The 24,550-nt window shown below is 47.7% G+C and overlaps 2 protein-coding genes across 7 annotated transcripts in view; both read right to left on the reverse strand.

The window, feature by feature from the left end:
* The window catches only part of FARP2 (FERM, ARH/RhoGEF and pleckstrin domain protein 2), a 119,082-nt gene extending 115,599 nt beyond the window's left edge, over window positions 1-3,483 (reverse strand). For all 5 annotated transcript variants that reach the window (XM_028105351.2, XM_028105354.2, XM_028105352.2 and 2 more), the window contains exon 1: window positions 3,401-3,483. The gene's annotated coding sequence lies outside the window, so the exon portion shown is untranslated. The remainder of the gene's footprint in view (window positions 1-3,400) is intronic.
* Window positions 3,484-5,229: 1,746 nt separating this feature from the next.
* SEPTIN2 (septin 2) overlaps window positions 5,230-24,550 on the reverse strand; it is a 33,961-nt gene continuing 14,640 nt past the window's right edge. For both annotated transcript variants that reach the window (XM_088021453.1, XM_028105127.2), the window contains exons 4-13: window positions 20,300-20,386; window positions 18,827-18,950; window positions 17,829-17,963; window positions 17,568-17,685; window positions 14,073-14,174; window positions 13,537-13,682; window positions 12,137-12,220; window positions 10,636-10,693; window positions 9,003-9,105; window positions 5,230-7,312 (exon numbers count right to left, since the gene is read on the reverse strand). In XM_088021453.1, coding sequence (XP_087877579.1) covers window positions 9,004-9,105; window positions 10,636-10,693; window positions 12,137-12,220; window positions 13,537-13,682; window positions 14,073-14,174; window positions 17,568-17,685; window positions 17,829-17,963; window positions 18,827-18,950; window positions 20,300-20,386 — 956 coding nt within the window. In that variant the 3' untranslated portion in view covers window positions 5,230-7,312; window position 9,003. The remainder of the gene's footprint in view (window positions 7,313-9,002; window positions 9,106-10,635; window positions 10,694-12,136; window positions 12,221-13,536; window positions 13,683-14,072; window positions 14,175-17,567; window positions 17,686-17,828; window positions 17,964-18,826; window positions 18,951-20,299; window positions 20,387-24,550) is intronic.

A 24,550-nucleotide genomic window follows, 5' to 3' on the forward strand; every position in this document is an offset into this window, starting at 1 on the left:
TTAAAGATTTATTTTTTTGAGAGAGAAAGCACAAGGGAGAGAGAGAAAGCGGGGGGGAGAGGGAGAGAGTCCCAAGCAGACTCTGTGCTCAGAGCCCAACCCACAGGGTTGATCTCATGACCCTGAGATCACAACCTGAGCCAAATGCCCAACTGACTGCGTCACCCAGGCGCCTCCATTGTAGTCTTTTTGTTAAAGAGACTCCCACTCCAAATTGTATAATCTTCAGGCCCTATAAAAGTTGGCATCTGCCCTTGCCCCAAGCGAAATTTGATTAATTCATTCCTTTATTGAGCACCTACTCAGTATCAAAAAAGTCTAAGTATGTAAGAACATGTGAGTTTATGGGCGAGAACCCTCCTTATCACAGTGGGAGAAGACAGAAGAAGTGTGTTAAATGACGGTGGGAACCACTGAGAAAGGAAATTGAGGCTGGTAGACAGGAACTTGGTGGGTGGCAAGAGGGAGAAGGCCTCCACAAGAGGGCACCAGTGTCAGGCCTAAGACGGTCTTGGCACATACTCCAATAGCCACAGAATCCCAAGGGATGGCCACTGTTAGGAGGCCACGCCCCGCCCAAGCCCATATCATCTCATTTAATCCTCATGACCCCCATCATACAGATCACGGAACTCAGGCTCAGAAAGGTTAGTGACTTGCTGATGGTACTAAGTTCTGCAAGTGTCCTCAACCCTACCCCGATTCCATGGTGTGCTGTCTCCTCTTGGTGTGTTTTAGTGTCACGGGATTGTTCCCCACCCCCCACAAACTGGTGTTTTAGTTTACAGTTGTTTTAAAAAGCAAAAATAAAAAGGTACTATAATGTAGGATGCAGTGATGTTTCCTTCTGTCCTGCAGCTGGGAGAGTCATCACTGCATCCTACATTATAGTACCTATTTGTTTATTTATTTATTTGGCAGGCAGAGAGAGAGAGCAGGAGAGCACAAGCAGGGGGAGTGGCAGAGGGAGAGGGAGAAACAGGCCCATCGAGCAGGGAGCCCAGGACCGACCTGAGCCAAAGGCAGTCGCTTAACCAACTGAGCCACCCAGGCGCCCTATAGTACCTCTTTATTTTTGCTTTTTTAAAATGAGTATAAACTAAAACACCAGTTTGTGGGGGGGGAACCCTAAAATAAAACTACTTATGTAACTAACATCCCTTCTCATCCTTGTCCACATCTTCACAGATTTTACAACAAGTGTAACTGCTGTGTACCCTGCTTTCACCTTTTTGGTTAAGGCATGTTTTTGAACAGATTTCCATAGATCAAATGGTTCAAATTTTGTCTGGAGGGAAGGACAGGCTCGGGATTGCCGGAGCATGTTTCCTGGCTGTACAATACTCTACCATTCTGACAGGAATTGCATATCAGATTTTGTTTTCAAAACTGGGATTCCAGAATCAAAATCTTTACCATATACTGCCAGTTGCTCTCCAAAAAGATTAGACCTATTTACAGAATCACCACCTATGTAACAACCCCCAGAAACCCACCAAACACTGGGTTTTATCATAATAAGTTTCTGTGTAATTCTCACATCTTTGACTCCCAGTTGCCAAGGTAAAGCCCGGAGTAGACAAATACACTACAGTCCCCTGATGCTCTGGACACTCAGAACTCAGAGCACGACTCAAGTGAGCTCAGCTGGACACTCCACTTTGAGGTGGACTTTCCCGCATGCTCACCACCACTGCTGCAGGTAGGACGCGCGGGACCCACTGAGTGAAAGGGGCAGGTGGTAAGCTGATAAGAAAGTGGGTAAAGGAAAAACAGGAACAAAACTGAAAAGGTAAGCAGCAGAAAGAGAACTGTGACTGTCTGACTACTGAGGAGGTCCTGAGGTGACCAGAAGCCAGAATGCGTGGACAGAAGGAACTGCCCAGGCATCAATCTTCACTTTGTCAATCAGGTCCCGTCTTTCCCCCAAAGCAGTTTAACCCTGCTTACATCCTGCCTACTTCGCTCTGCTGTCTACTCAGGTTCCTCTTCCACCTGATGAATAATGGCTAGCGTTACTTAAGCACCTGCTATGTGCCAGGCACCTTACAAACAGCTCGCCTGTAGACCGTCCTCACAACCACCACATGAGGTAGCTAAATTCTAAGCCCGTTTTATCAGTAAGGAACAGAGACAAATGAATATATCACATACGCTTCCTTTTTTGGGAAACGAATGAGCAGCACAGGACCCTGGGAGTCTGCTCTGAAAGGGTGGTCACGCATGTCGCCAGGCCGGCAAACTTGGGCAGCGGGGGAAGCTGCACGTCAGCACGTGGTCCGGACGGCTCAGGGCGAACCGCGCGGTGCGGATCTGCAGTAAGGCTCGGGCACAGGAACGGCACGGCCAGGCTGTGATCCCAAACCGGTCTCTCCACTTCCTCTGCTTTCACACGGGGCCGTGGACCCGGCCAGGCCCCCTTCGCAGCCTGGGAGAGAGCCAAGTGAGATCGGCGGCACGAAGCGCTTCACAGCTCTCAACACGGAGCTCACGCACGTTGCAAAAGCAGGGGGCGAAGAACGTTAAAACCGTGTTTGTCCAGCCAGGAGGACCGCGTGCGGCCCGCCTCAAACGTCGTGTCCCATCTCCCCGGCTGGGAGAAAATCCGTGCCGCCTGTCCTCGGGCGGTCTGCACAGAACCAGCGCCGTGACGCAGCGGCACCTGACGGTTATCACACACGTCCACAGCGGTCCGGCCAAACCTCGCACGGAGACAGAGCGAACCACGGAAGGAAAACCGCCCTTTCAAGATTCAGCCCCGGGTTTTAAACCTCCCCACCGTGCCCCTACCCTGCGTACCGACAGGGCTTCCCTCGACACACGGTTCAGCTTCTGCCTCCCCGGCCACTGCTGACTAGCCCGTGAGCGGCCACGGGCGGCTGTGGCCCCCGGCGTCAAGGGAGAAGGCGCGGGGGTGATGCCCTGGGCCGCGCTCCGGCCCCAGCCCGCCTTCGGGCGCCTCCCCGGGGCCTCGGCGCTGTTTCCAGGCCTCAGCGGGCTGAGCGCGTTACCACCACCACCTCGTCCCCACCTCCGAGATACAGCCGAAGTAAAGGCCAAGAAGGGTGTGGTCGCCGCCCGCCTGAGCTGCCACCTGCGGCTCGGCGCGGGCCTCCGTGCGGGACGCTCCCCTTCCGGGCCCTCCTGCGGGCTCCCGCGCGAGGCGCGCCCCCGCCCCCCGGCCTCCGCGCTTCGGCCGCCGGCGGGCTCCGCGCTCACGGGCCCTCCGCGCACGGGGCCCGCCGACTGGAAGGCCTCTGGAGCCCGGCCGCGGACTCCGCCGCTGGACCTCCGGCCTGAGGCGCCCGGCCGCCGCGGGCCTCGGTGCCGGTCCGGCCTCGGCCCGCCGCCCCCGCGCTCCCGCCCGCGGCCCCGCGTGCTCGCGAGTCTGCGTCCTCACCGGCCGGCCCGGCGCGCCGTCGCCCGCAGCGGCCTCCAGGTCGCGCCGGCTTCGCCCGCTCCCGACCGCCGCGCCCGACCGCCTGCGGGCCGCCTCCGCGCCGCGCGCCCCGCCCCGCGCCGCGCGCCCCGCCTGGGCCCGCCCCCGCCTCCGCGGACGCGCCGCCGATTGGCCCGAGGACCACTGGGGCAGGGCCTGTACGGCCCGCGGCCTGGACCGGCGGAGTCGAATGCCAATCAGCAGAGAATCGCCTCGTTGGACGCTGCTCGGTCCTGGGCGGGGCCTCGACTCGGGAGGCGGGCTTCAGCCTGGGGGCGGGGCCTCGGCTCGCGGGGCTGGCGGCGGTTCCGGGCGCGGCCCCTCGCCTGCCGGCTCCCGCCCAGCCAGCCGCCCAGCCGGCCGCCGAACTCTCCCCCATTGCACTCCTGGGGCCGTCCGGACCGTGGCCTAGGGCCACCGACGGCCCAACGACGCTGTGCTGCGGTGGAGGCCCACGGTCCTCTCAGCCTTGCCCCCCCTTTAGCCTCAGCACTCCCACCCGGAAATGGAGATGTGACACTACTCCCTGGGCCTCCAGGCCCGCGACTACGAGGAGCACACACCCCTTCTTCCAAGGGTTTAGTGAACTCCTACACATCCTTCAAGATCCTACTCAATTGGCCCGCTGGGCCGGGTCCTGCCCCGCGCTGCCCTCAAGGGAATAGATGGGATCGACCTGGGTTCGTCCTTGAGGGCACCCCTCCGAGAGTTTCACCTCCTGAGCTTGGCCCGACCCATCATGTTTCCCGGAAGAGGAGGCTCAAAGAGCTGACCCTCCCCACGGGGCAGCAGGGAGCCGGCCGGCAGGCACGTGGGGACAGGGGCTCAGCTTTGCAGAGAGGCCCCTCCACCTCCTGTTCCCACGTCCCCCATCACTCCCTTGAGGCCTTTCCACTAACTGGCCCCCAGCCCCGTCAGAGACCAGCGGACTGTCCTCACTACCCCCAGGATGGCGCACACGTCTCAGGGCTGGACCCCCGCCCCCCCCCCCACACACACAGAAGGCGTGCAGGGCCAGTGGGGGCCAGGAGGAGCGCGCCTGGTCCAGAGGGGCAGGGGACTCCGCTGGTGCCAAACAGGAGAGTATAGGGTGTGAGACCAGAGAGAAGGTGGGTCAGGAAGCAGTGGCAGGTCCTCGGGTGCTCATTGGTGGGGGGCAGCCACCCAGACCAGGCTTGTAGTCCAGGTGTAAACAATGCCCTCTAGTAACTTGTAGAGCTCTCCATAGCCATCTCTTCTGAGAAATGTTTAGAATTTCCTAGATCTATTCCAGTAGTTTCTATTTCTAGGTATTTAGTAGTTACTGCCACAGTGAATGAGCACCCTTTCCCCCTCCATTTTCTACTTCATGAGTAGACATCACTGAACTCTTACTAGTGCTAATTTTTAGCACACATTCTCTCACTTTAAGTAGATGGTCAGATCACCCGTCATTAATTTCTCCCTAGTCTTTATGGCTCTTTCTTCTGGGCTGGGATTGCCAATACAAAGTTGGGTTACTGAGGTTATTGGTGCAAACAATTCTTCCTGATTTCATGCACAGACGTCCTGCAGGGCTTTGAACCTTTCCAAGAAGACGTCACACCTTCATAAAGAACCAATAATAAGGGGCGCCTGGGTGGCTCAGTCGGTTAAGCGTCTGCCTTAGGCTCAGGTCATGATCCCGGGGTCCTGGGATTGAGTCCCACATCGGGCTCCTTGCTGAGCAAGGAGCCTGCTTCTCCCTCTGCCTCTCTCTCTCTGATAAATAAAATTAAAAAAAAAAAAAAGAACCAATAATAACTCTTCACTTAATAGCCAAATAATAGTGCTTTATTGATAAAAGGTTAGTTTCAACGGATACAAAATTGCTGTGTAAAATAAGTTTTCAAAATACATTTCTATAGGTAAAGATTATCTCTTAGTAAAAGCAGTTATCGCTAAGTGAAAGTATTTATTTAGATTTGGGCAGCAAAACAGAGGGGGATGTAGAAGTGAGACAGTGTAGGTTCACCCACCCTGCATAACGCTTATCAGGTAGCAGCTGGCCCTCGCAGTTCTACCCGAACATACGGGGGGCCTGCAGCCACCACATGTACATGTGCCCCCAGCTCCACCTTTTAAACAGCTTTTACTAGTGTACTTAATGCCAAAATAACCCAGATAGCTGGCCTTGCACGGAGGTGCTAAAGTCACTTAACACCTTCTCTTGGTAAGAACTTTGTACAACTGTGCCTGAGCCTAAGGCTTGTGACTAGTCACCATTATGCAACAGTGGGAAGATAAAGTTCTCAAGAACACCTGATTATTGTCTATGGCCCGCCTCTGTGACTAACGTGTTTCGACCACGTCACTTTATTTTGTCTGGCCCAAGCAAAAACTCTTCCCATCCTCAGGGGAAGCGTTTTCTACATCTCTGCCCCTCCTGTTAGAGCAAAATGAAAACATGGAGCGAACACCTGCTCCCTCCAGGTGTCCTTTCACCTGTCACTCTCGGGGCCACTTTCCCAATGTCAGTAGAAATGTTGAAAAAAGCAAGCCCTGGAGCCTCTCAGCACCCCTTGGAAGAAAGGAAAGGGCCAAGGCCACAGAGCACAGAAGACTGACCAGTCAGACCACGGTGCAGATTTGAAATGTCTTTCAGTCTCACCCAACATACAGGGAGGTTTGTAGTACACATACCGAAGGACGTGACGGTGGCTGAAAATGGGTAACAACCTGCACATAAAAAAATGACCGCTGCTATTTGCCTCCTTTCAGAAAACTATTAAAAATTTTAGAGAACCAGTTAAAGGAAAGCCAAATCAGGAAAACCTGGTCGGCATTCAGGCATCATGGGGCCATTAGCCTCAGGGCCCAGGACAGGTCTGGGTTCAGAGGGCTACCCCCCAAAGGACCCTGATTCTCACTGCTCAGGCAGATCTTATAAACCTGTAGTTACAGAAAGCACATTAGAGTGCCATATAAAAATGAAAAAGGCTGGTTTTTAAATAAATCATTTATTAATTTTCCTTAAAAAAGTAACTTTTCATGTCAGTTGAGTAAAAATCGTTTATTGGCTCTCTCTGCGTAGGTAAGAATCACTGCTGTAATATGAAAACTGGAGCTGATGGGACGCTCGCTGTCCGTAGTGGAGGGTAACTGGTATCAGTGGGGAACACTACAAAACGTGGCTGTGGCAGGTTCTCTGCAGAGCAGCTTAAAAAATGACCTAGCATCAGAATCCAAAGACTTCTTAAAATTTGCTCCTAACTGCCTGTTTTTTTTAAAAGAGCTATTTTAGCATACACATATTAGATAGTAATACCACTGTTTTACTTGGTAAAAAAGTAAATGTGCAGATGAATTAACAGCATTGAATTATAGCAGCAAAACTGGTTTTAGGTGTTGTGCTCAAAACAAAGCGAAGCAATGGAGAATCTCCATCTTGGTGACCTGGTAGGTAAATGCCCTGCAGACGCCAGCTCATCTTTCCGTATCACTGGGTCCACGTCACTAGCACCCAGGCACATGCTGGCTACGTCCGAATGTTCTAGAAATGGAATCAAGAGTGCTCCTCAACAATTAGTCAGTTAGGCCAGCCAAATCAAAGAAATTCAATGTTAATTATACATACTGACTGATCCTGGAAATCAATTCCAATATTAGTGGTTAGTTAAGGTGGAAGAAAAATGAAAATGGAAGGTTCACCTCACAGAATATAAAGTATAACATAGCAACGAAATACAAATGTTAAAAGAACTTCATACAAAACACATCAAAAGTTTAAAAAAAAATTAAATTCTCAGGCACAGGTACTGTAAAATGTGGATGGGCACCCCTCCAATGATCTCTTGGAAACACGCAGCTGTGGTACTCATGCGGAATGTTTTCTGTATCTTGTAAAAGCATTTTCTGGAAAAACAAAATATGACATATGTAAATCGAAGTGGTACAGCACTCACTGCTGTGACCATTAACAGCACCATTTTCTGTATAACAAAGGGCACAAACTGAGCAGAAGGCTGGCTCCTATGACCAGAGTTAACTAAATCAAAACATCTCTTGGGAACCGGGGGCAACACCAAATTGCAGAGTATGCAAAAATATATATTAGTTGTATATCCCTAAAGTAGATTCTTCATAATTTCATCAAGTTTTAAAATTAGGGAAGCATCAAGATCAGAGAAAATGAGCAAACGTCTGTCACCTCCTCCGGCCTCAAGTGAGCCCCACCGCTCAGAAGTCCTGTTTCTTTCAGAAGTCCCGTTTCTTTCTAATTTGCTAGCCTTTCCTCAGATGCCAAACCTGCTCATGCAGCATCAGCCTCATGGGGTTGGGAGTGCTGACATTTCACCAGCTATATGAGTACAGGCAAATAATTTCAAACCCTGGCACACCACAGTATCCTCAATGGTGCCATGTGGACACAGCGTCAACAAGATGCTGAAAGTAAACTACCAACTCTGGCTGAGGTGGGGGGGTTATGTGAACATTTCCGTTCCAGTAGCTGGCTACACCGAACATGGGTATTTGTGTGCTTCATACATATCTGAGACCTTTCCCCACAAGCCACAAGGGCAGGGGTGTTGTTCTGGTGGCCGGTGCTCCCACACACCCCTGCAGGTCCTTCCTCTATCACCCGCGCATCTGCTGTGGCAGACTGCTGAACATCCCAGGTCCAGGGCTCCCTGCCTTCTGGCTCATCAATCCTGTCCCGAGTCGGCTAAGCCTCAGCTCACTCATGTCCCCACATCACCTCCTCTTGTCACGAACATTCTCCTGCCTCTACAATCAGGCTCCCACCTGTAGTGGACCTCTGCACCTGCACCCCCAGTTTCCTGTCCTCAGATCTGTGCCTGTGGCCAGCACCCACTCAGTCTGCCTAACCCCAGGCATCTCTCTTCCAGGGAGCCTCGGGCCTCTGCCCCAACTGCATGTAGCTGCTTCCTCCTTTGGCCTGTATTTGACTTTACCTCTCCTTCCTTCCTCTGGGAGGTGCTGACAGCGGTCACCTAGATAGCTCTGAATGCCCACCTGTCCCCAGGACAGAGGGGAGTCGACATTTGTTTTTTCCCGGTCCGCAGTCCCTGGCGTCTGCAGATTCCCTTCTAACAGGGAGGCCAGCACACACCGGGCCAGACAGCTACATGACTCACTGACTGCCATGGGGCGGAGCAGAGCTGTGGTGAAGGGTGGGAAGTCAGCAGTCCCCCTCGAGGTCCCTGGCCCACCTGGCATAATCTGCCCTTTTACGCCCTCTTTACCTTTGGTCTGCATAATCTGTTTTAATAACACTTTCAAAGCTCTCTTTGTTTTCAGCTGTAATAAGTTTCTAATTGCATGACTAATAAAGGTTATTTTAATATTTAAATTGCCTTCATTAATTATATTCGTAAACTCAGAAAGAAACGGAAAGTGTTTGTAAGACACGCAGAGCCAAGGGGAAGCTTCCATTTTTAAGAAGCTGCCTGGTCTCCTTGAATGCTATGGAGTTAAACACAAGAGCTTCAAAATGCAAGGCATTAGTAAGACGAGAGGGAGGTGTCTGTCATGACATCTAAGTTGAGGCATCTGAAAGCACTATTTGTCTTCTAGGCTTTACCTTACACATGGTGCCCATGGACCCCACCATCGCCGTCCCCACCCTGCATCTGCAGCTGCATCTGCGCCTGCATCCTTGCGATCATCTCCTGCATGCGGCGAAGCTACGGGCACAGAACACAGGGACACATTATTGACTCTCAAGGTCCATCCTCCCTGGACACTCTTTATGCGTGTTGTGTGATTCCTAAAATTTCAGCTTACATGCTTTCCCAAAACATGACAAAGAGTTAACACACAAAGAACTCTTATAATAAATCGGTAGAAAAACAAGTAACTCAAACGAAAACTAAGCAGATAACATGCAATTCAATTAAGAAACAGAAATTAGCAGCAAACTGAAGAATTAAGAAAGACAAGACAACAGAAGATGCTTTTTAACCTAAAAGGTGGGAAAGAGGCTGCCACTACCAGGTGGGGGGTGGGCCTGGGACTTGTCTAGAGGGCAGCAAGGTCCCCGCTACTCACGTGGTGGATGGGCCTCCTCTGCTACCCTCATCAGTTTTCACAACTACGGTTTCCACTAGTTTAGAAAGGGCTCCAGGCACGTTGTTATAAAATAGTTACCTGAATTTTCTTCAAGTTTTTAACATTTAAGTACTTTAATCCATGTTGAATTAATTTGTCCAAAGAGGTGAGTTTTATTTGTTTCCAAAAGGCTGGCCTGTTTGAGGATTTCCTGGATATGCTTGGATTCCACAGCTCTAGCAAACGCCAATGTCACCTCTACCAAACACTTTTCCATACTTTGAACCCATTTCTAGATGTGCATTTCATCAGCCCATCACGCCTGTGCCATGCTCTGCATTTTCCTTTTCTTTTTTTAAGATTTGACAGAGAGGGACACAGCGAGAGAGGGAACACAGGCAGGGGGAGGGGGAGAGGGAGAAGCAGGCTTCCCACGGAGCAGGGAGCCCGATGCGGGGCTCCATCCCAGGACCCCGGGATCATGACCTGAGCCGAAGGCAGACGCTTAACGACTGAGCCACCCAGGCGTCCCCACCCTCTGGATTTGTATGAGCAGTGGAGCTAACCCTCCCTCATTAGTGTGTTTTACAGGACCTCCCTGTGCTTTCCATCCCCCGTCTTCAGACCAAGCATCGGAACTATATCAGCAAGCTCTCCCCTAGAAGAACGTCACAAACCAAACCACTCTGCAGGAATGGCATTCAGTTTAGAGAGAACTGTGATCTTTGCAATGAGCATCCTGCCTAAAGTCATGTATCCATTTAAATTCTGAAAATTGTTTTCAGTAGAGTTTTCTGGTTTCTTCTCCATCAGTCCTGCACAGTTCTTCTTAAATTGTTAATGGGTGTAAATGGCAGTTTCTTTCTTTATACTTTCCAACTTGTCTATATGTATTGTCTATGCATGGGAAAGCTACTGAATTTTGAGTACTTTACTAAGTTACTAAATTCACTGTCAGGGACTAAAGTCACTAAATTTGCACTATTCCCAAGTTTTTCCCACTAAATGGCTACTGGAGATCAAATGATAACACATGTAAAGCAATATCCATACTACACAGAGATATACACAATAAAAGAGATGTGTAATATATTCCTTCTTAAAAAAATAAGGGAGGAAACTGTAATGATCTGTGACGTTCACCAACAACACCCTCCTCCACCTACCTCTGCTTCCTTCTCCAACAGGATCTGGTCTTTATTCATGTCATCGTTTTCCACTTTTCTAAGAGGTGGAAGAAATTACAAATTTAGCTGGTTATTTCTGATGACAAATTGCTAAAGTAAAATTTCACTTTACATTTCTGAGAAAAGTATTTAAAATTACCTGTTTATCACTTTTCTAACATGAATGAATAATGAAATGAATAAGAAAGATGAAAAAAAACAGCACGAGATGGCGAATTTTAGAAACTTCTCTAACTCCAAGTGGAGGTGGGACACTCTGGTCTTCACTTAATCGAGGAGTAGGTGCTGCCATCAGGAGGATGGACAGGCCTTAATGGACACAGACTGTGACAAGGACACTTGAACAAGGAGCAGAGCCCGAGCGTGCAGGCCGAGGGGGCTGGTGGGGGAGGCCCACCAAGCGGTGAGGACACAGCTCTTCACAAGCGCACACCTGGCGTCCTCATCGGCCTCTAAAACCTTACTTAATATCTGGTCCCCAGGTAAGTAACACAAAAAAGCAAACCTTAACATACACCCTATATATATACACAAATCCACCAGATTTCAAAAATGTGAATATTTTAATAAACTACAACACAGCCACCCCCCCTTATCTGCGGGTTCAGTGACCTGCACTTGGCTGTGGTCTGGAGGCACATGATCCTCAGGAGCCGTCAGAAAGTCAGCGGTAGCCCAGCGCTGCATCCGAGCGCCTCCGTCCCTCACCCCCTCCTCGCCCTCCCCACAGGCGCATCCTCATAGGAAGAGGGTGAGTACAGGGCAAGAAGAGATTCTGAGAGACAGACAGACCACATGCACATAACTGACTGTAGTACATGGCTGTAACTGTTTCATTTTATTGTTGTTGTTAACACCTCACCTGTTCCCGGATTAGAAATTAAACTTTATCACAGATGTATGTACAGGAAACAGGGGTGTGTGTATAAAAGTTCGGCACGCTCCTCAGTTCCAGGCACCCACACCCACTGGGGTAGATCAGGAGTGTGGGAGCAACTGCTGTACAGAAAATTCTTATTATAAACGATGTAGATCACTTGATACCTAAGCTAAACAGAGATGTGGTGCAAGCAGACATCTATCAGGTCACAAAACACAGATCTCGAATAAAATCTATTGCGATGGTGAAAGAGGAAAGGTGAGGGCACTGTGTGCATTTTTGAGGAGTGGAGCTGCCTTTCTTAAGGGCAGGTAAGTTATGTCCTCATTTACAGACAGAGTGATGCTCTTAAGACCAGCCTCTGGCCCTTCCACTTAAAGCTGTTCTTTGCGTGCAGATGGTTAAAGTTGCTTCTGACAGGTTACAAAAAGCAAGGTACAATGACATTAGCAACAAATACCTGGTAATAGTTTCTGAGTAGGAAATCAAATCATGTTGCTTAGGGTCAGGAAGGCCCAGTAGGACAGGTAGAAGGGGGGACAGTGTAACTCTGTGACACAACGTGGACAGAGGGGGACAGCATGAGGTGGGGGCAACAACCTGCCGCCTCTTTTGAGCCTCTCGGAACGGAAGTTTTCATAGTGAAGGTCCTGGGTCACCTCCTGGAGATCCTGCATGTGGGTGCTGAAAGAGAGAAGGGCACAGCAAGGCCAGCTGCGTGTAGGAGCCGTCCTCAGGGAGAAGCACAGGTAGTTTGAGCTACTTGTTACTTGCTGAATTGTACACAAAGTTGCTGGAGTTTGGGATACAGGGCTGAAGCTGTGGAGGTTTCTCGCCTCTCCCCCACAACAAACAAGCAGAAGCACACCCACAGAGCCGGGAAGAGACCCTTCCACGGACTTCTCCTACTGGCATTGCCAAGCTCTGCAGGAGACCACCACCAGTGCACGGAGGTACAGATTTTAGCGGATCCTTTTAGGTAAACAAGTCTGAAACAGAACATACTGTTCTAAAAGAACGTATGGGAAACATGTAATTCAATTATTCCTGACTTCTCAACTTTAAAGAGTTGATTAGTTTATGCTATGGAAAAAGCCATACAACAAAGTATTACTATTTTGTATAAACTAGAAATAAGACTTTCAATCTTCTGATCATCTCAGAAAACATCCATAATTTTCTTGGCTCAGCTTTTTCAAATACTTAAGCAGTCAAGAATGAGTAAAGATAACGCATTCCTGTCTGCACAGAATGTAGGGAAACAGACGGAGTGCTGGCATGCTCTCCCTCACTCCAAAGAAACAGAGCTCACAGGAAGGCTCCACCTGCAGCCTCCACTAGAGCAGGCAACCATAAGGACCCGTCCTGAGCTTCCTACGTGGTGACTGAGCTTCCTACGTGGTGACTGAACTACGTCTGATAAAGCTTGGTTGTTTTAATGAATTTTAGTTACTCAAAACTTGCCTAGAGCCTCCACTCTCTGATGGAGTAAAGGGTCTTCGATTTTAGCAGCACTCTTTGTTCTAGCCTCCTGATTCAAGAACAACTGCTGTCACTAACTGTGAACTTTCCTTTTAGAAGGAAAACTTCTGCTTTTGTAGTCAGGCCTGTGGCAGGGGCTAAGAATGCACTGAAGAACCTCAGCGCTGCCTGGGGTGGATCTGGAGTGGTAGCATGTTTCAGCCAAGAGTGGAAAAGCCGCTGTGCAGCCAGCCTGAGTATTTGCTCCCAGAGCATGAGGCATCCCACGTTTGGTGCGGCCATTCCACAGTGTACATCTGGTCTACTTTCAGCGTCAAGGGAGCTGGGAGACTAGGGAGGAGGGTGTGCTAAGCACTTGGCCTCGAGAGGGACAGGCCGGTTCTGCAGCCTGAGTCCCAGAGAGCCCCCGGGGAGGGCCTTCCACAACAGGCTGCAGCGGCTCCCCCTGCACACCCCGCAGTCTAATAGCTCCGCTCTCTGTGCTAGGCACTGCCCACAGGGACGCACGGGGGTCTTACATGAGCATCGTCCGCAGCTTCAGAAAGTCGTTGTGCTCCGGGTTCTCCACCTCCACAACGCCCCATGGGTAGAGGCGGCCTCTGACCTTCTTGCCCTTGGCTTCAATCAACTGATTGGATCCAACCACAGAGAACGGGATACTGGCCTAGAAAGAGACATACCAGGTGGAGAGGCTCCACACACGGAACCCTAACTTTCACTGTGAACATAACACAGGCACAGACTGAGCACACTGCTGCTTACTACGTGCTTCCTTGGCCAACTAATGGTATAAAACATTTTACTCAGAAGTGGCATGTATTTTCCGCATGGGAAAAATTATGTGAAACAAATTAAACCCATAGTAAGATTTCTAAACCTTAGGTGACAACTATGTCAAAATATACTTCAAGTAAAAATATTATTGTAACTGAATCTACCGGACAATCTGTCAAAGGCCAGTCTTCCAGGATGTGGCCCTTTGTCAACTCCTTCCATGGTGCTGATGACCAGGAACAGGAGTGACTTGTGTTGGGCACCTGGAGGGTGCGCTTACCTTGAGAAGTCTAGTCTGCTCTTTAAAGTCCTCATCTTCATCTGATTCTGCATCAGGTAAGTGATAGATTTTGATGCTATGTTCTTCAATCTCATCCAGAATCTGAAAGAATGACAAACCAGGAGCAATTTTACCAAACCACATGACATTTTAATCAAATCTAACTATTAGAAATATATCAGAATTATCTAACCGTCAATACATAATTAAACTAATTAGTGATTTTCAAATAATTTTATAAACTGCTGGAGCAGTATTTATGCTTGCCTTTTGAGTGCTCCTCTGTCCAGAGGAAACAATAATGCACCAGTTGAGCACATAGAGCCGCAGGTCAGCACAGCAGCTGAGAGGAAATCACACAACACAGCCAGCCTCAGGAGCCACACATGCCCCAGAGCAGCACAGCCAGATGTTGTGGGCACCAGAAGAGCCCCAAGTGTCGCCCGAGGGGGCAAACAGGAGTGAGGGGCACGTGGGGGAATAATCTTGTTTAAGGCTCTGAAGAGAGGACATCCAGGGTATGTTTCAGGAATAATAAGAAATCCAGGATGGCTGGGAAGTAAGCCTTCCAGTTGGGTTAAGCCAGAGGGACAAGTACAGAGTTGCCTGAATGCCAGGCTGGGCTCTGGATTTTATTCAAGAGGCAACAAGCAGGAGAACCACACACTCCACCAACCAGGCTGCAGAGTGGCCTAGAGGGGACAGAACACCCTCTGTGCCGGGCACTCCAGCAGGTAGAGGCGGGCTGGAGCGCCAGTTTCTCTCCTGTGGGGTCCTGGGCCGCAAGGGCCAAGCACATACGCCAAGTCGGCAGAAATATTCCTACTTTAAACCCTAATCTGGTAATCTAGCAATGGATGTTCTTAATGGCAACCCTCAGGCCTTTATGATCAAAGACCTCGAGCCTGACACGCTGTCTGCACTAAGTCAGGATTCAGGAAGAGGTCTTTCTTCCTCTTCGCAACGTCCTTTCAGTGTCCTCATTCCTAGCGGAGGCAGGAGGCAGGGTAACTATCTCACCGGTGGGAGAAGTTAGGCAGGAAGCGCGAACCTGCTGCGTCTCTTCCCCTCTCCTGCCTGCCCACTATCCATCCCCGCTGGCCCCATCAGGACGGTCCTTACACTGAGGATGAGGATCGAGTTGAGAAATATGTAATAAATAAGCCATTTTGAATTGGAAAAGAGGAAAAAGAAAGTGGTGAATCAACAACAATCACACATTTCTCTGTCTGGGCAACTGCACCAGAGGTGGGCTCAGGTACAGAGCCAGGGAAGCTGGGAGGCAAGCTCATGGGCGGGGGAAGAAGAGACTCTTGTTTACACACAGAAATCACATGAAAAAGATTCTCAGAAGGGAGAAGCAGAAGCCACATGAGATATGATATGATCAAAATAATATTAACCGATGCCAACATTCAGGGGTTAGGAAGACAGGTGATAAAACAGGAAGACAAGTCTTCTGAAAGCACAGCAAACCCTGCTGCTGAGGCCCAAGGCTGGTGGAGGGCTCACTGGCCAAGCTCTAGACAGGACAACTGCTGCTGGCCGACGGGGAGCCAGAGTTCGAGATAAAGGGAAGATTAGGAAACAACACCCGGAAGTGGAAGACTAAAGCAGGTCTGCCAGAGGTTCTTCCAGATCAGGGAGTGGGGGATACCAGGAGGTGAAGGGGAGAAACCAGATCAAGAGGAGGGTCAGGAAGGCCCAAGATGAAAGCACTAAGGGCAAAACGGATTTCACTTCATCTCAGATTTTGAAATCGAGCCCTAGCGTTCTGGACACAGATTAGAGATGGGTGGACACAACATTCTAACTCTGACCCCGCTCCCCTACCTTCCTGGAATCCGGCGTAACATTCTTTATTAGAAAAGCTAGAGTTCCCTTAAGTGGGCGTTACCAAAATACGTACTGTTAAGCATAAACGTGCCAAACCTTTTAGGGGCTCTCCCAAAGGTCCGGGTATTTCCTAAAAGACTGACAAGCACTGAGACAACAGAGGAAAAGGCTGACAAACATGTATGCATAGTAGAAGTGAAAAATTCTGCTGTGACCAAAGACATCCAGAAAAATGTGAAAACACAAAAATCAAAACTAGGTCTAAAAACATGGAAACCAGAAAACACTTCCCGTTTCTCAGATGGGAGACATTTTAGAAAAGCCGGTGACATCCAGGACGGTTCCAGGGGGGCAAAGAGCAGAGCAAGCTCACACTGCTTTGGGAATGTAAGGTGTCACAAATTTGTTTTGAAGGAAATTCAAACTTGAAACACCCATCTTTCAACACTTAAAATGCCCATCAATTTCCTTTCTCAGAATCTGTCTGACTTAAACAATTCTGAGAAGGCAGACATGTGCCTACTCTGTGCCAGGTACTGTTCTAGACTCTTGGAATACACAAGGGACCTAAGCAAAGATCCCTGATGCCAGGAATTAAGGGGTGGCGGTGGGAGGACCAAAAAACACACTGAAGAAGTATTTTGTGTGTGCTGGGAGTGTACCTAGCTGAGTGTGTGTGTTTGTGTGTGTATCTGTTGCTCTGAGCTGTATACGGGTTCGGGGGAGTGTTTTCTGTGTGTGCTGGGAATTCTTAGAAAGTCAAATGGTAGAATAATATACGTATGCTATAGTCCCATCCTATAAAAACAAAAACATAAATAGACTATGCTCTGGAAGGGTAAGTATGTAACTGTTACAACAACTGCTTTTATGGGTAATTAAAAGAACTTTTGGGGTGCCTGGGTGGCTTAGTCTGTTAAGTGTCAGACTCTTGGTTTTGGCCCAGGTCATGATCTCAAGGTTGGGGGACTGAGCCCCGCTTTGGGTTCCACACTGGGTGTGGGGCCTGCTTGGCATTCTCTCTCTCCTTCGCTCTGTCCCCACCCACACCCCTGCTCACGTCCTCTCAAAAAATGAAAGAACTTTTATTTGTAGAATTTAGCATATGAGCTTGGACTTTCTTAATGAGCAAACAGAAATAGGCATTTAATTAAAAAATATATACCCAAAAGTCCACAAAGAGGCTTTTCAAATAACACAGGAAAAGGCACCAGAGTCCAACAACCAGCACAGGACTGCTGGGAGGAGAGGGGCACACGGGGCTGGCGGATGGACAAGTGCAAGGCAACCTCTTAATGGCCAAAACAGAGGCCCTTTAAACAGTCACAATACCAGGCAATGACAATTAAAACATATTCCTAAACGGACTGTTTGCAGTAAAACATTTAGATAAACTTAACAAACTTCACAGAGAGGATCACACTTCCACATTCATATCACTCACCCAGCACATGGCGTCCCTTCTACGCACTGAGAGCGTTTTCACGTACGGTGAATTACAAAGAATAAGAACTTGACAACAGTTAGAACATTAATCTACAAGTGTTAGGTGTTCCTTAAAAACGATTGGACTCCTCCCACCTGCTCCCTGTATCTGAGACACACGTCCACTCTTTCCCAGGCACCTGGCCCTCAGCTACCCTGAGTAAAAAAACATACCCTTTTCTTCAAGCGCTCCCGTTCCTTCAGGGTGAGGGTGTCGGCTTTGGCAATGACAGGCACAATGTTCACCTTATTGTGTATCGCTTTCATAAATGCGACGTCTAAAGGCTTGAGTCTGAAGGGAATGGAACACACATTTCTTTTCTCTCAAAATTATCTCACTTCTTGTATGAAAATATGCAACTTGGGGGAAACTGTCAACCTAGCAAGTAGAAAGGAAATTCTAAGGACTTGGTTTCTATGGTGGGGTCCACTTACCCATGTCCAAAGGGTGAGATAAAGTAAAAGCAGCAGTGCACCCTGTTATCGATGATGTGCCGCCTATTTAAACCACTCTCGTCATGCAGGTACCGTTCAAACTGCTCATCGATGTAGGAGATGATGGTCTTAAAACTGAGAAACATAAATATTGGTAACAGTGGGATACAAAAGGCAGGCACTCCCTAACTTCAAAGACAAAACAAGTCTTTTTCTTCCCTGCCTCTCTACCAAATATAATTTGATAATACAGTTATAAGATGGGACTGGAAAACAGACTCCTACATTTGGCAAGACGGAGGTTTCTGGAAAGTGTGCCAAGCATAATTTCCCTGCAGTGCTGGGGGGGTGGGTGTCAAAGGCCCGAACAGAACCGTTGAAAGCACCTGAGGTGACCGAGCAGACAGTGGGCTGCCAGCTCTCACAAGGACTGTGCGCAGCAGACGGGGCAGTGTGTGAAAACGTAAACGCCTGCCACACGATGCAAACAGCAAGGCAGGGCAGGGAGAGACTCCCGAGGAAGGAAGGAGATGGGAGAGCCCCCCCTGCTTCCCCTTGCCTCACACTTCCTCCTGAGGGGCAGGCGAGCTGGTGCTTTACACTCCACGAGACTGGAGCCCACCACTTCTGCCATGGGTGCAGCCACGGGGCAGGGTGCTCTTCCACCTGCAGCCGTGCCCATACCCATGCTAACGAGGCCATGGATCGACTATCTAAGAGGAAGTCTACGTCACAATCTTCTCCGCTGGCCAGAGTTCATTCAGATCCAGGGGTTTCACTTATACTAGCAGTTGATGAATGCTTGGCTGTTACGGAAAAAATACTCATTCTTTGTGAAATTCCTCCTCTAAAATGTTATAATCAGCGCACTTTAAAGTGTTTCACTGCTTTATTATACACAGCTACCTCAAACCCAATCATCACTCTAACACTGTAAACGTGAACACGTTCAAATAACCGTAAGCACTTCTGGGGCCGTGCGTCCCTGCGGCGCGTACCAATCCCTGCAGTTGATGGCATCCCCATAGCCAGGTGTGTCCACCACTGTCAGGCGCAGCTTGACCCCTCGCTCCTCAATCTCCACAGTTGAAGCCTCAATCTGGACAGTTCTTTCAATTTTCTCTAGAAAAGAAACAAACTTAATGAGCAACCGTACTTACAAATTAACCCAGTTTCCGGGGGGGGGAGCAAGGTGGTTGGAGGAGTAGGAGACCTAAATTTCGTCTGGTCCCAGGAATTCAGCTGGATAGGGATCAAACCATCTGAACACCTACGAACTCAACAGGAGATCGAAGAAAAGAATAGCAACAACTCTCTGGACAGAAAAGCGACCACTTTCTGGAAGGTTCATTGAAATTGAAAACTCACAGGATAGTATCAACAGCAGACTGGAGCAAGGGGAAGACAGATTTGGTGAAGTAAAGCTTTATGAAGAAAAAACTCAAAAAAATTGAAGCCAAATAAAAAAGATTTAAAAAACAGAGAAGAGAGTAATACATGTGTGGAATAGAGTTTAAAACTAAAGATACAGTTTCTGATTCTGTAATGAAAACTGGAATGCCAATCTTCTGCTAACAATCAACTGTAAGGTGTGGAACCTCCCTTATGTTACATTTTATTTAAAGAAAAAAAATAGCATCACTTCAGAAATTTGAGACGTCTACACATCCACTAACCTTAATGACATTTTATTTGAATGTCTGTGGAAAAACAAAAGTTTCATAAATTAAAAAAAAATTTAACCCAGTTTTCAAAGAGAAGAGATGACCTGTTAGTTTCTAATTAATAAATGACTTAGAACTTCATTACCCCTCCTGGAGGAAGGTTTTCAGAGGTAACACAAGGACCATGTAAAAATGATCCCTGAGTTGGCAAGGAAACCGGGCAGCTAAAATAAAACAGCAGCTCGGGATGGTTAAAACGCCAATATTGAAAATTATGACTTCTGTTGCTGAGGCAAAGAGAACAATTTATGAATTTGTTTAAATACTGAATTCAGAGATATTTATGAAAGGGCTCTATGTCCCAGGTGTGGCAGCCCAGGTCCTAGGCGCTGACTGTGTGCTAACCCACAATGCTCCAACAATATGCAAGGAGAGTACACACCTATTCCCACAGTTGTCAGCTACTTCGAGAACTCTTTTTGTGAGAAAACATTTTCCCTTGACCCTCCCATCAAACATATAACATAGGCAGAAACTATTTCTTATACTTTTTTATTTTTTTTTAATTTCTTATACTTCTACAGTAAAAGAACACCAACTCGGGAGAGGATGGACTGTGGATTCATGCTCAGTCTACAAACAAGATCCAAAGGCTTCAGGTGCAGCACCTTTCCCAACCGAAAGAACATTGTCCTTGTGTTTAAAGCAGAACAAAACTACAAGGCTGAGGCAAAAATATCAATTATGTGCTCTCAGCCGCTTTCATGTAGAGAACTACACTTAAGTAGTATAGGGGGCTTTTTGTACCTGCAGCTCCGGGTATGATTCTTTCTGGGTAGAGATCAGTCAGGAACAGGCTGTTTATGAGAGTTGATTTTCCTAGCCCTGATTCACCTTTAAATGAAAATGAAAACACTGTCACGACATGATCCGTATGACATGGGTAATCTACTGTATTTACATGGCGCTGGGTTAAGTACCTTACACACATCCTTGTCTGCACTCCGTTTGAATCTACCACCACTTTGGAGTGACTCTCCCCATTTCATTGATGGGGAAATGGGTGCCTTTGCTCGGAGAGCTATCCAGAGCAGGGCCTTGACTTGAATCCAGGTCTGTGAGTCTCCAGAATCCCCACAAAGTAAGATCAGAAATACACTCTTAGCTCTTCACAAATGTGTGGGATGGACTTTAGTGGTGGGTCTTTATTTTTTGATAAACAGAATGCAAAGTAGGTTTTCAGTTATGATTTTTGCTCATTGTCAAAGCTACCACATTTTCAGAAAACTGAACACATCTATCAAACAATGTCAACAGCACTCTGGCTTGCCAAGCCGTGGGAAACAGAAACAACAGATGCCCAAGACTGCACTGTAGTCTGCAGTCTCTCCCTCCTGTAACCGAGGCAGGAGCAGGCTACCTCTCCCCCTTTCTTGCTTTCACACATCCCATGCCCCACCACTGGCAAACGTCTCATGTCAGGCAACCTGCCCACTCTGTTGAGTGTGGTATGACCAATAAAGACAACACATACTCATTCGAGCATGTAATGAATTAAGAATTCCTCAACTACTATCATACTTGAATTCTGAATGTTTTGAATTCTATAACATTTGTATTCTGAGTATCTGAAACTTAACTTCAAGGAAAATTCAAGATAGCAAAGTTAAATTTTACGTTCCAAGGAAGCATGTAGAGATTCCACCATCTCACTGCAGGCCACCAACTAAGGCCAAGTTCTGCCCAGAGAAGTGCTTCTGAACTGAGTGCATGACTGTCCCCTGGGCATCTCGGTCTGAACCTCCCTCTGCTCAGTCCTGTGCAGCATGTGCAAGGGGCACACATCTGTTTTAAAAATCATTATTTCTGGGAAAATGAAGAACGAGTGAATCTGAAATGTATTAACATACAAAATAAAGACTGTACTTTAATTAAATCGCAATTTTCATATATGGAAAGGTCAAAAGGACAAAACCAGAATTACATGTTGAACATGTCCAGTAAGAGCACATCAAATTATCCTTTTAACAAACTGCCTAGCAATGTCCTCTTAACGTTTTTATCACATAATGAGGGAATTTTACCAATAAGTGCTCAGACCTTTTGTGTGCCTGGCACAGGTCCAGGCTCCGGGACTGAGCTAAATCCCTACTTCCATGTAGCCTGACAGTACAGTGGGGGAGAGGACAAGTAAGCAGTCACTCTGTCACTGACAAAATGGTGATAGCTCTAAGTAATCAAGTGGAAAGACTGGGGCACAGAAGACCTCTCAGCAGAGGTGTCTGAGTAGAGACAGCTTTTTTGAAAAAAATAAAAAAAAAGCAGTTAATATTCCAATGGCTGATTCTAAATTATATATCTTCATTTAAAGGGTAGAAATATCTTCACTTGGAATGGCTTTCAGGCAACATCTATAAATAATTAACTCATTAACTCAGAACATGATGCTACTTTTGGGCTGAATATCTTTGAGTGGCTAGCTTTGCGATTCCACGTTTATTAGTACCTCTGTCCCACAGGAGTTTCTCAGGTGCCTTTACATGGGGGACACAAGAACTCAAGTCCCAGAGCACTAAACATACCAGGCTCAGCAACCTATGTAGCAGTCCTGTATGAGTGGTGACAGCAGAGGCTGACTGGGACGGGAGGTACTCAGGGTTTACAAAATGGCTCATGTTTTTACCGATCAGGGAGAAATATACAGTATCAGGCACAAGGTGGCGCCACCATATGAAAAATATGTGCAGGTGACACAGGTGAGCTACATTTTACAACAGCCTTCTGAAATCCTGACAGGCAAATGGTCCCAGAAGCTTCTGATTAAAACCTTAAAACTGAGGCTAAACTCCCCCTCCCCCAAACGCAGGCCAAGCCAGGAATACCAGTAAAAATAAAACCAAAAAAAACCTCTCTAACCTGCAGGGCTGGTCCCCTTCACATTTACTTTTCAATTTTAACCAATACAACAAAGTGCTTTTTCAAACACAGTGCAACAGGGTCATTTCGGAGGGCCCCTGAATGGCAGCATCCTAAGTGGTCCCCAGAGCTGAGAGCCACATGAGGAGGTGCCATTTCACAGGGAAAAGATGCTCAGGCAGGACCCACGCAGCTCTGAGTGGCCACCTTCCCACGCGCACATGCCCTTAGGAAGGAGTCCCCAGAACACGAGTTCGCATTTTCAAAACATGTGAACCTACAATGATGCGAGTATATTTTTGCTGGAAGGTCAGTTTTCGTTTTCTTAGCTTAGTTCCCAAGTTCTCAGAGTCTTCACTCTAACCCCCTCGTGAATTTTGTAATATTGACTAACCTATGGACTTTCTACCAGGTAACGTATTTTGGCAATAGGCTTTGTATTTTTAATATCGCTTTTTTTGTGAACGGAGCCACCACCCACCCCACATAATGGTGAGAGGCTGGAAACTTGATAATCACCAACTATGACCAGTTGACCAGAATTCAGCAGCATCAAGTTCCCTTACAAGCTACCTGCCTGCCACCTGGCCCCTGTCCTTGAGATCTTTCAAAAACATATTTGTAATTTTAAAATTTCCTGCATATGGTGCCCAAACATTTCTAGTTTTTCTCTCTTAAGACTTCATTTATTTGAGGGCGCCTGGGTGGCTCAGTTCGTTAAGCGACTGCCTTCGGCTCAGGTCATGATCCTGGAGTCCCGGGATCGAGTCCCGCATCGGGCTCCCTGCTCAGCAGTGAGTCTGCTTCTCCCTCAGACCCTCCCCCCTCTCATTCTCTCTCTCTCTCTCATTCTCTCTCTCAAATAAATAAAATCTTTAAAAAAAAATACTTTATTTATTTGAAGGGGGGGGTGCAAGTGGGGGGAAGGGGAAGAGGCAGAGAATCTGAAGCAAACTCCACAACTGAGTGCAGAGCCTGATGCGGGGCTCGATCTCACAACCCTGAGATCACAACCTGAGCCAAAACCAAGAGTCGACACTTAACCACCTGTACCACCCAGGTGCCCCAACATTTGTAGTTTTTCATTTGCATGTGATCATTTTGTAAAATTTCTTATTTCCTTAGACATAAGCCACAATTTTTAAAAACAGTACCTTTTTTTCTTCAATAGTCTCTGACTTACAAGTTAGGTACACTGGCGTTTTCCTGATACAGGTTTTTCCCTCTACTGGAAAGCAGAGTGTTCCTAAGCCTAACTGGTGGAAAGCAAAAAAGCAAATACCACTAATAGGTATGGAAGCATTTTGTGACATTCCTAGACCCCAAAAAATCATGCCTCAGGCTTTTTATAGCTTAGAATACATCTTATGAGATGCGCAAAATCAATCAAGGTGAAGCCCAGATGCTTGCACAGTTCAGAACTCTGGCAGCTGGACACTGAGATGCTGAGAGTGGGAAGGAGCTCTGAGGGCATGCTGCCTCTGTACAGCTCACTGCAACACCGATGCCAACTCTTTCGCTTGTCTTTCAGTTAGTGAAAACGGGCACTACTGTAGGTCTTTCATAAAAGACCTAACGTGAACTTTCAGAAAGCAGGGGATACCTGTATACCATTTTTCTTAAGCTGCTAATAGTTACAATTTAAAGTTGAGGGTTCTTGTGGTTACATTTCTAGCTGGTATTTACCACCCATCTCATCTTTAATCCCCTAACTACCTGCTTTATTTAAAAAACTCACTTTACTGAGGTGTAACTTACATACAACTCAGTTCAGTAGTTCCCTATGCTCATTTGAACCGTGTGGATGGGTTAGTGTGACAAAGTACACACTCAGATAAACAAACTCCACCCAAGACAAAGAGGATCTCCGTACCATGAGAGCTCCTTCGTGTAAGTCAGAGTCAGCTCTACCCGTCTAGCATTACTACATGCATACACCAAGGTGTTTTCTGTCCCTACAGGTGGGTTTGGGTTATTCTAGAACTTCATACACAAGGGATCGTACAGCTTGCCTTTTTGTGTCTGGCTGCTTTTGCTCGGCACAATTAGAGATGGATCCACATTGTTGCATCTATCAGTAGTCCGTTCCTTTATACTGCCTAGCAATTCTCCTTTATATGGACATATCACAATGTGCTGACC

The sequence above is a fragment of the Eumetopias jubatus genome, unplaced genomic scaffold (genome assembly GCF_037043125.1).
Source record: "Eumetopias jubatus isolate StellerSeaLion01/CBP00866 unplaced genomic scaffold, mEumJub1_p1.0 scaffold_3, whole genome shotgun sequence".
Taxonomy (NCBI): Eukaryota; Metazoa; Chordata; class Mammalia; order Carnivora; family Otariidae; genus Eumetopias; species Eumetopias jubatus.